At 52.0% G+C, this 10,452-nt stretch overlaps 1 protein-coding gene across 3 annotated transcripts in view; it reads left to right on the top strand.

The window, feature by feature from the left end:
* Positions 1-326: 326 nt before the first annotated feature.
* Positions 327-10,452, top strand: part of ADORA1 (adenosine A1 receptor) — a 31,888-nt gene continuing 21,762 nt past the window's right edge. Inside the window, exons 1-3 of one of the 3 annotated variants that reach the window (XM_079105995.1) lie at positions 329-510; positions 780-1,022; positions 1,337-1,734. In XM_079105995.1, the coding sequence (XP_078962121.1) occupies positions 1,394-1,734 (341 nt within the window). In that variant the 5' untranslated portion in view covers positions 329-510; positions 780-1,022; positions 1,337-1,393. Of the gene's footprint in view, positions 511-779; positions 1,023-1,336; positions 1,735-10,452 lie in introns of those variants that run through there. The other 2 variants (XM_079105996.1, XM_079105997.1) reach the window with 2 other exon arrangements.

The raw sequence follows: 10,452 nt of genomic DNA, 5'->3' as shown, positions 1-10,452 counted from the left end.
CCTGCAGGTAAGATGATGCGCTGTGAGGGGTGGCGGGGCCTCTGGAGACGGGTCTAGGGCTCCCAGCGCGCCGCAGTGAGAAAGGAGCGAGTGGACGCGGGGACGCTGCCTTTCGGTCCAGTCCCGAGACTGCGTTCCCATATCAGACCCTTCGAAAAACTCAGGTTTTCCCAGCTTTTCTCACATAGAATCACTTCCTTTGTTTAGAGGAGGGGGTGGGGGAGGAGACGGAGGGAGGGGAGGGAGGGGCCCGCGGGTGCCGCCGCCGCCCCCGCCCCCTCCCGGTGTGCGGAGCCCGATTGTCACTCAGCTCCCGCGCCGGGGGCGAAGGAGGCGCCGGCGCCCCAATCGAGTCCCAGCTAGCTCCCATCCCCCTGGACCTAACAGGCCAGCCCTGGATTCTCCAGGTATCCCTGGAGCGAGGGGCTGCCGAAGGCGTCGAGGTGTGGGGACACTTGGACAGAACAGTTCAGGTGGGCGGGAGCTCTGCCAGCTCTGGTGTGACCTTGGGTAAGTCTGTGCTTCATTTCGTCCCTGGGGCTTTCCGGTGAGGGTACAGGAGAGGGTTGAATGAAGCGCCTGGAAAGCCCCCTTGGGGCAGGCGGTGGGCAAGGGTTCCGGCAGAGCGGGAGCGGGACAGGAGACTGCTAAGATGGGGCAGTGGCAGTATCTCAGGTGGGTGGCCGCAGAGCAGGTGTGCGTGCACGCTGGGGAGTGGGGAGCCCGCGCCCGGGCACGGTCCTGGCCCTAGTCCCTCAGACCCACGCCTGCCACCCCAGTCCCAGGTGCGAATCAGGGGCACTACCTCTTTAAAAGCGCCCGGGGCCAGCCTCCGCCGCACCATGTGATTGCTTGAAAGGCCGGGCTGGGAGCGCTGCGGCGGGAGCCGGAGGACCATGAGCGGCCGCGCGGTGCCCAGAGCCCAGCCCTGCCTGGCGCGGCCCCGGAACTGTGGGCGGCACGGCGTGCCGGGAACTTTGGGCACCGCCTCTGGGACCCCCCGCCGGCCAGCAGGCAGGATGGTGAGCTGCGGACAGGGTGGGCAGAGCGGGCAGGGGACCCGGGCGGAGTGAGGGAGCTGGGAGCTGCCTCACACCTGATACAAAAGCCAGCGGTGGAGGGAGCGCTGCTATTTTAAGTTGCTGAATGGAACCTCTGGGGATGATAAAGGGAGGGGACAAAGGCTAGGCAGAAAAGGGGCCAGGGCATTCCAGCCAGCCAGGGCAGGCACTGGATGTGCCAAGAAGGACACTTCTCTGCAGGGCAGTGGGAGTTGCAGGGCTGCCTGGGCTCCCCTCCTCCTCCAGCCTCTCCACCCTGGGCTTCTTGACTACAGGTGCCTACCTCGTGCCCGGTTGTGCCCGTCTGCTGATGTGCCCAGCCTGTGCCGGCCATGCCACCCTCCATCTCGGCCTTCCAGGCCGCCTACATTGGCATCGAGGTGCTCATCGCCCTGGTCTCCGTGCCCGGGAATGTGCTGGTGATCTGGGCAGTGAAGGTGAACCAGGCGCTGCGGGATGCCACCTTTTGCTTCATCGTGTCGCTGGCGGTGGCTGATGTGGCAGTGGGTGCCTTGGTTATCCCACTGGCCATCCTCATCAATATTGGGCCGCAGACCTACTTCCACACCTGCCTCATGGTGGCCTGTCCTGTCCTCATCCTCACCCAGAGCTCCATCCTGGCTCTGCTGGCTATTGCTGTGGACCGCTACCTCCGTGTCAAGATCCCTCTCCGGTGAGTTCACAGCAGCCAAAGGTATTGGCAGCAACACCTCACCTGCCTGGCTTGCGGGCCATCTAGAGAGGATGAAAGGTAGAACCTAAGATCCTAAGCAAAGCAGGTATTCTCCGGGCCATTGGACCCCAGCCTGCACTCTGTGCTCTGTGCCATGTGCCAAGCTGAGCTGCAGTTGGAGAGGCAGGAGGGGGTTAGGTGGCTGGAGGAATATTAACTGGTAGTGCCCAGGACCCTAGCATGGAAAGTGCTGCAGCCAGGTAACCTAAGGCTGCCTGTCCGACCTGGAGTGGAGAAGGAGGATTTGGAGGGCATACCAAGACAGGCCAGAAGTGAGCTCTAGGGGTAGGGGTACTTTGTGAGTTCCTCCAGTCCTGGGGAAAAGGAAGAGGAAAGCAGAAAGCTAAGGTGGGGGTGAGGATGTGCTGAGGGGGGCACACTAGGGCCATCCCTGTTGCTGCTTCTTCAACCAGATGCAGGCTGGCTTCCTGAAGACATTGGTTAGCTCTCAAATTCTCCAGGTGTCTCTGTGCCAGCTGGCTCCACCCTCTGGGGCTGTCCTGCTGAACCCAGCAGTCTGATTACCTCTACCCAACTCCCACTAATGGGATTTCAGTTGCGGGCAGGAGGAGAGGAAAATGCCAGCGCCTGCTCCTAATGTTCCTCCTGATCTGTTGCAAAACTGTATCTCTCTCTGTTGGTCACAGCTGAGGCACTTGCACTGCTTCCAGGCAGCCCTGGAGTCAGGAGCCTGATGGTAGCAGTCCTCAGTGTGGGTGTCCAGTATAGCATTGGGTCTCCCTGCCCAGGCCTGCCAGACCATAATCTGGTCACTAGGCAATGCCTGGGCCACCAAGTGCCAGCAAGTGCCTGGGCACACTGCCAGGAACTGGCCCTGCTGGGGCAATCTTGTGTGCTTGCCCCCTCTTTACATTCTTGTTACCAGTAGATTCCTTTTCTAATGGGAAACTCTGGTCATCTCCGGCACCTGCTGTCCCCAGCCTAGCTTCCTAGACTCCCATATCTGGGACGTGGGGCCTCTGGTCTCACTTGGCAGCTTGCCTGGGCAGGCCCTGGGCACTCACCATGCTCCCTCTGGTCACATTGTACACATTTAACTTTTCCAAGCCTCTTTTCATGCGACTTTTTTTCTCTGTTTTCACCATGGTCCTGTAAGGGAGGTGGGGTCGGAGCTGGGAGAGGGGAAGCAGGCTGGGGGCTCCATTCCACCATCTTGCCCTCCTGCCCTCCTGCCCGACTCCATGCCCAGCACCATGATGCCAGTCTCTCTGCCCTCTCTCACAATCACCAGGTTTCTCCAGGAAGGTAGCTAAAGACAGCTGCTCAGGGGAGACAGGAACGCAGCCCAGAGGGTCCTTGAGTTCAGTCTGAGGGGCCTTCATGCTGCCGAGTAAGTCCCAGGTTGTTGCTGGGCTGTCTAGATGAAGCTGGTCTCAACCCATTAGATGGGCTGGACCTTGCAGCCCGACTGTTATAACCAAGTGTAGTACATTAGGAAATGTTTGCAGATGTAGATAGGCCATTCCTGCAATTCTGTCTGTTGAGTGGGTGCCAAGGTGGGTCAAAGGCCCTGTCCTGATGTGACAGAGGTCACAGACTGTAGAATGTGCCCTGCTTGCCCTATGGGGCTGGACCTGGGGCTGGCTGTACTGGCAGGAACTGCAGGCTTATTCTTTTAGAGCATAGCTGCTATTGCTTTGGGGTCTCGGGGGGGCTGTCTTTAGGGCTGAGGCAGGGACACATGTAGTCTAACACAGGCCTGGGCTTGAATCCTTGCTATAAATGTCTGCCTGTGTGACCTTGAGAAAGCTACTCACTTAACCTCCTTAAACTTTAATTTCCTCATCTTTAAGAGGGGACATTAATAATAATACCTACTATCTGGCATTATTGGAATAATATAATGAACTCACACAGTGCGTAGTGGGGCTGGGGATGTAGCTTTCTGGTAGAGTGTTTAGCATGCTCAAGGCCCAGGGTTTGATCCCAGCACTGCAAAGCAAAATCAAAACCAAATAAACAGATACTTAAAACTATGCCTGACATATTATATGCAAGCCGTAAATGGTAGTTTTATGTTCGCAGTTTTATTATCATTATTAATATGTGGCTCAAAGTGGGGCTGGGTAGGCAAGCCCTGTCTCACCCCAAACTCTCACTCTCATACAGCAATACACACACACACACACACACACACACACACACACACACACACACAGAGCGCCCATTTCCAAGGAGGTGTCAAAATACCATTACCTTATATCTATACTTCTTTCTTCTCCCTTGGTGAATGGTTGGTGCCTCTAGGGCAGTGACCCTGGCAGTGACCACATCTTGCCTGCTTCTGTGAATTATCCAGATTGCCCACTCAGCTCAGTGTCCAGCCCCTGGAAGACATTTTATACTTGCTGGTTGAATTGTCTGAATTTCCAGAGCATGCACAGGTGAGCCTCAAGCAGGCCTCTCAGGTGTCTAACCTTTAACTATGCCATGGACTAGATCTGTCCCCCATTCTATCTCAGGTTCCTGGCCACAGTTGCCCCCACTCCTCCTCATGATTCTTCCCGAGCTGTTCACGCTGAGCTGGTGCCTGGGAGTGCCCCGCCCTGTGGAAAGCAGCCTTCTCCTGAGAGCACGCAGGGCTCCTGGCAGAGGTGTTGGGTCACTCTAGGTCTTTGCCTGTCACTGCCCAGGTACCCTGCGGGACGTACAGTGTGCTCTGCTCCCCTCTGGTCAGCTGGAATCAGTAAGCTGCCAGGTCTGTGAGACCCCTCTAAGCCAGAGATCCTCAGGCACCTGGCTCCCTGCCCTGACATTCAGTCAAAAGTAGATTTGGCCTTGACACCAAGAAATAATACCACCAGGCATGGGTGGGCGTGTCTGGAGCATCTGGGTGCAAGGGTCAGAAGGCCCACACGGAGCAGGGCATGGGTGGTCAGTTGGCCACAAAGCTTATTTCTTTCCACTTGGCAGAAAGCCAGGGGAGAAGAGAGAGTCACATCATGTGGTGTGAGATCCACTCACAAATAAAAAAAAAAAGTTCGAATTATTGAATCGTCAATGACCTGTGGTCATTTGCATGTGCTTTGCATGTTATTTGTGTAGCGCTTCCACATGTTTGATAATTGATACCCTATTCCCCTCACTCCTACTTCTAGGGAATCTTCATCATTCATCATCTTCTCACCCAGAGATTTCTTGGTGGCTTTCTGTGGCAATGTGGTGCCAACTCCAGAGAGCTCCCTGACTAAAGCCCTGTCCCGGGGGAAAGTGACTTGTCAAGGGCTGGCCCCTGACGAGATGGGTTGGAGTGAAGGGGTGGCGTCTGTTTGGGAGTCCGTCAGGCCTGAGTTTGAACCTGCTGTTACTAGCTAGATGGGCAACCTTGGACAAGTTATTCAACCTCTGAGCCTTTCCTGCCATATATTAAATGAAAGGGTGGGATTTGAGGTCACTAAGCTCCTTTTGACTCTTCACCCTGTGAGTTCTTCCTTATCCTCATTCCTGCCAGTACTGTCTTGGGATCCTGGGAGGGCTTTGTATTGTGTTTTCAGCTCCTCGTGATGCATAATGCTGTTTTTTATGTGTTTTATCTCATTTGATGTCCACAGCCTCTTAGGAGTGGAGTTTATTGTTATCCCCATTCAATAGACAGTCCTTTAGATGAACTGAGGTCTGAGGCTCTGGAGGTTCAGCAGTTTGCTCAGACAGACAGCAAAGGAGCAAGGCAGGCTTGAACCCAGGCCCGTCTACAGATGCCTTTAACCTTCAGCCCAAGTGATCTTGCATCAGTCCCAGAAGCTGTAGGATTTATGCAGGAGCTTCCCCAAAGCGGTCCGTGGGGTGATTTTTTTCCACCGACTTTTGCCAATGGCCTTCTGCACTCTGCTCGGCCCACATCCAGCACCTCCCCTCTTTCTCCACCTTCACTCCAGTGGGCAGTTGAGCCCCTGGCAACGCTGCTTCTGTCCACAGCTGGAAGCCTGCCCAGCTGGGAGGCAGGGAATGGGGGAGGCCGGGCATGCCAGGCTGAGCTTGGGCAAGGAAAGAAATCTGGTAGATTAGGGCATGTTTTCTCCTAGGAGCTGATTTAGCCCTGGTTTTCCTTGACAACCAAAGTGTCTCGTGTGCCACTGCACCCCAGCAGATATCTGTGGCCTCTGGGTCCCAGAACAGTTGCTCTCAGATCTCCAGCTGCTTCTAGGAGAGGTAGGCTGCTCTAGATCCTCTGTCTAAGGATGTATTAGTCATAGGCCTAGAGTGTCTGAGATGAAAGAACAGCCAGAGAAAACCCTGGAGCCCAACCCCTCACACTTGCAGACTGATGAGGAAACCGCTCCCCAGGGAGGGTGGAAGCTCTTGCCTCCTCCCAATCCAGACTCTTGCCCCCTACCTTTGATGTAAGAGGCTAGAGCAGGAAGGGCAATCACAAACTCCTGGAGGTGCAGAAAGAAAAATGGGTGAGGTCTGCAAATCAGCCTTAGACTTGGAGGGGGAATGTGATGGAGGGAAGTCACTTTGTGATGATGATGATGATGATGATGATGATGATGATGATGATGATGATGATTATGGCACTGGGGATTAAACTAAGGGAATTTTACCACTGAGCTACACCCTCAGTCTTTTTCACTTCTTAATTTTGAGACAGGGTCTCCCAAAGTTGCCCGGGCTGACCTTGAATTTACCATCCTGCCTCAGCCTCCCAGGTGGCTGGGATTATAATATAGGCTTGTGCCACCACCATTAACTACTCACTTTGTGACAAAAGGCCATTTCTTTGTTTGAATTGGGGTAACCTTCAGGTGGATTCTGCCTAGTAGTATAAGAGCTGTGGGGTTGTCTGATCCCTTCGCCACACACATTGGATGGCTTCTGGGAAGTCTCTGAGAGCCTCAGGGGCAACCTGACCTGGTGTCAGCTGCTTGGAAGCGGGAGAATGGCCAAGATGCCTCGGAAACCCCCTTCTATCCAGAGGTCATGGTGTAGAGCCAAAGGAGTAGTACCCTGATGTCTTATATTTATTTCTGAGCATAAAAACAATCCATGTTGATAATGAGAAATACAGGAAAGAATAAGGATGATAAAATCACGAGCAATCTGTCACCTACAGAGAATTACTGTTAACATTTTGGCATTCCAGAAAATTTTCCACACATATGTAGATATAGATATATTACTTTTACATGGTGACAGGATCTATCTAAAAATGGTTTTATATCCCATTTTATTCACTTACCATTTCTTTGTGTCAATTAAAATTATTTTGTAAGGACTTTATGATGATATAATATTGGATTGTATGATTACTCATCTTTTAGGTCTTGTCTAAAATAACCCCTCCCTAGGAAATCCTTCCCTCACCTCTCTCCCCTGGACCAGGTTCATTTTCTGTTACATGCTAGGACTGGATTTCCTCCTTCTTCCATGTTACTCATGACCCAGGGAATTTCTGGCCTTGATAAGACCCACAGAGCCAGGACCAGGTTGTTTACATATCATGTATCCCCTGCCTGGTACAGAATGAGTATGGTATAAACATTTTTGGAACAAATTAATATTTGAATATCATATTTATTCTTCTTAAATTGGTGGTTATTTAGATTGTTACCAGTTTTTTATCACAAAAACACCTCAGCGATTCACATTGTGGGGTCAGAGCCCAGGTCTAGCACTGTGGGTTGTGCCTCCTGGTAAATAGCACAGCCTCTCTCTGGGTGTTCTGATGAGGCTGTTTCCCAATTCCTTTTACCCCATCCTTACCCATGTCCTCCACACTGCAAATCCCTGAGGGGCACTTGACATTCTTCAGCCCATCCGCTGTTTGGGGCTGGGGAGGACAGGGCTGCATAGGTCGGAAGTCTGGTCCTTATTGTCTAGTCTCTGCTCCCTGGGACCTGGGCATCCTGTTTCATGGCCTCTTGTTGAGGAGCACAGTCTCCCGAGTGGAGGTCCAGGAGTGTGGCAGTTCTTGGTTGGTCCCATTTGGCAAGTGGGCACAGATATATGGAGCAGAGATGAAGGAAGCTGATGCACACACCACCTCTCCTGGGGCTGTGCAAATCACTCCATTAACCTTGGCCTTCTTAACTCAAGCCCAGGAGAGGCTGCCAGTTGAAAGACTGGAGAGTGGTGGTGGGTAAGGGAGAGGAACAGGAGGCAGGAGGGTGAGCCTTGGCATTCATGTCCTCTTGTAAACACTGGTTTGAAGGTGGGCAAGGAGATGGGGTGGGAGGCTGTAGGGGGCTCCCCTGACCCCAGAGGAGAAGAGGTAGGGCACCTTCTCTGCCCTGCCCCAGGCCTGGCAACTTTTCTGTAGTAGGAAAAGAGGTGTGGGACTGCGAAGTGGTGATGGCCATTTATCTATTTCATGTGCCAGGCAAGGGAGATTCACAGCCTGGTTCAGTCTCTGCCTCTGTGAACTCTTAGCCACCACAGAGATTATGCATGTCTGCAGACCAAGGTGGTCAAGGAGAAATTCTCAGCTTGCCTGTGGTGGGATTAGGGGAAGCAGGAGACTGGTGCCTGACAGGTTGCAGTGCTGGACCCCAGTCCACCCTCACTCTGAAGCCCAGGTCATGGGGGAGAGGCTCTTGGGAACTGTCTTCTTGCCACCTGCTTCCAGAACTTCTCTGCCTTTTGGGGAAAGAGGCGAACTGATCACCCTGGTGTGTCCCCACCCAGGACCTAATGTAGACAGATCTATTTGTTCATTCATTCATTCAACATATACTTTTTGAGTACCACATATGTGCTAGGTAGGCACGGTATGGATCCTTGGGAACATTCCTTAACCAAACAGACCCTTGTGGAGTCTGTGTTCTAATGGGCTGGAGGACAGATGCCAAATAATAAACATGATGCTTAAATCATGTAGAGTGCTAGAAGGTAATGTTGAAACGGTCAAAAAAGAGCAGGGTAAATGGGATCAGCAATGCCGGGCCGGGGGGAGAAAGGGTTGCACCTTTAAATAGAAGGCTTCATGGAGAAGGGGCCATTTGGGCAAAACCGGGGAGGTGAGGGCATAGGCCATGCAGACATCGGGAGAATGTGCCTGGCAGGGGAGAAAACTAGAACAAAGGCCTGAGGGCAGGAATGTACTTGAACTGTTTGGGGACCAGCATGAAGGCATGTGCCTCTGGGACGGAGTGACAGAGGAGAGTGGCTGAAGATAATGAGTCGTTGGCCCGCAGATGGCTTGGAGGCCTCTGGAAGGACATGGGCTTTTTTATTATGAGGAAAATGGGAGTGACAGGGTCTGACCTAGGTTTTAGAGGATCCCCTGCTGCTGTGCAGAGAACATGCGCAGAGGCAGAGGAACAAGCAGGAGGCTCGTGAGGAGCCTTTATAAAACCATTCGGGTGAGAGAAGATGTCCGTGGCTGGGCTGAGCGATGGCAGAGGAGTTGGTGGCAAGTGACTAACTCTGGATATGCATTTAACATTTTTACCTTCTTATTGAAGTGAGGTTTTCACGTAGTGATGTATATACATCTTAAGTGTATATCTCAATGATTTTTTGTTATATGGATATACCTAAATAGCTACCATCTGGATCAATATTGAGAACACATTCTATCCCGGAAGGGGTCCCTAGAGCCCCTTCCAGTCGGTGCTCTCCTAAGGTAACCACTATTCTGACATTTATTCCCACAGATTGCTTTTTCCTGTTATGAACATTTATAAATGGAATTGAGCAGTATGAACCCTTTTGTGTCTGGCTCCTGAAGCCCAGATTTAGGGCTGTAACTCATCCCTGTTATGTGAAGCAGCAGGCACCCCCACCCCACTCCTGCTAGAATTCATCATGTGAATGCACTATGACTTGTTTAAATTCTGTTTTTTTTTATTGTTCTTGTTAGTTATAATGACCGTGGGATGTATTTTGACATAGCACACATACATGAGTCTAACTTCCCATTCTTGTGGTTGGACATGATGTGGAGTTATATTGGTTGTGTATACATATATATAACATAGGAAGGCTATGTCTGATTCACTCTACTATCTTTCCTAGTCCCATCGCCCTCCCTTCCCTTCATTCCCTCCTGTCCAATTCGATGAACCTCCACACACAACCCCCGCCCCCTGCCTATTGTGAGTCAGCATCTGCATCTCAGAACATTTGGCCTTTAGTTTTTTGGGATTGGCTTATTTCACTTAGCATGATAGTCTTCAGTTCCAAAATTCTGGATCTATTTTGAAGAAAAAGCCAAAGAATTTGCTTCTGGGTTGGATGTGGGATCAAACCTATGGATTGAGAAGGAAGAGTCAACGTGACCACTTCGGATCCTAAGCAACTGGGAGGATGGAGTTGGCATCAGACAAGATGAGAAGGCTGCAGATGGTTCTGGAAGCAGGAAAAGGAGTTCAGACTTAGCTATGTTGGGTTTGGAGTGTCTCACAGATGCTCAGTGGTGTGTTGAGCAGACAGTTGGATAATAAGGATGGAGTTCAGGAGAAAGGCCTGGGCTGGGGTTAGAAATGTAAGAGCCCCTGGCACGTAGCTGGGGTTGAAATTCACAAGGCTGAATGAGATCCCCAAAAGAGACCGTACAGATAAAGAAGAGGACAGAGGACCAGGCATTGAGAAGTTGGTGGAAAGAGGGTGCCCCAGCAAAGGAGATGGAAGATGAACCCCAGATGTAGGAAGAAACCCAAGAGCCAAGTGTGGTCCTGGAAGCCAAGTGTAGAAAGT

This window comes from Sciurus vulgaris (genome assembly GCF_902686455.1).
Source record: "Sciurus vulgaris genome assembly, chromosome: 12".
Lineage (NCBI taxonomy): Eukaryota > Metazoa > Chordata > Mammalia > Rodentia > Sciuridae > Sciurus > Sciurus vulgaris.
This window is presented reverse-complemented; position numbering and strand designations above follow the sequence as displayed.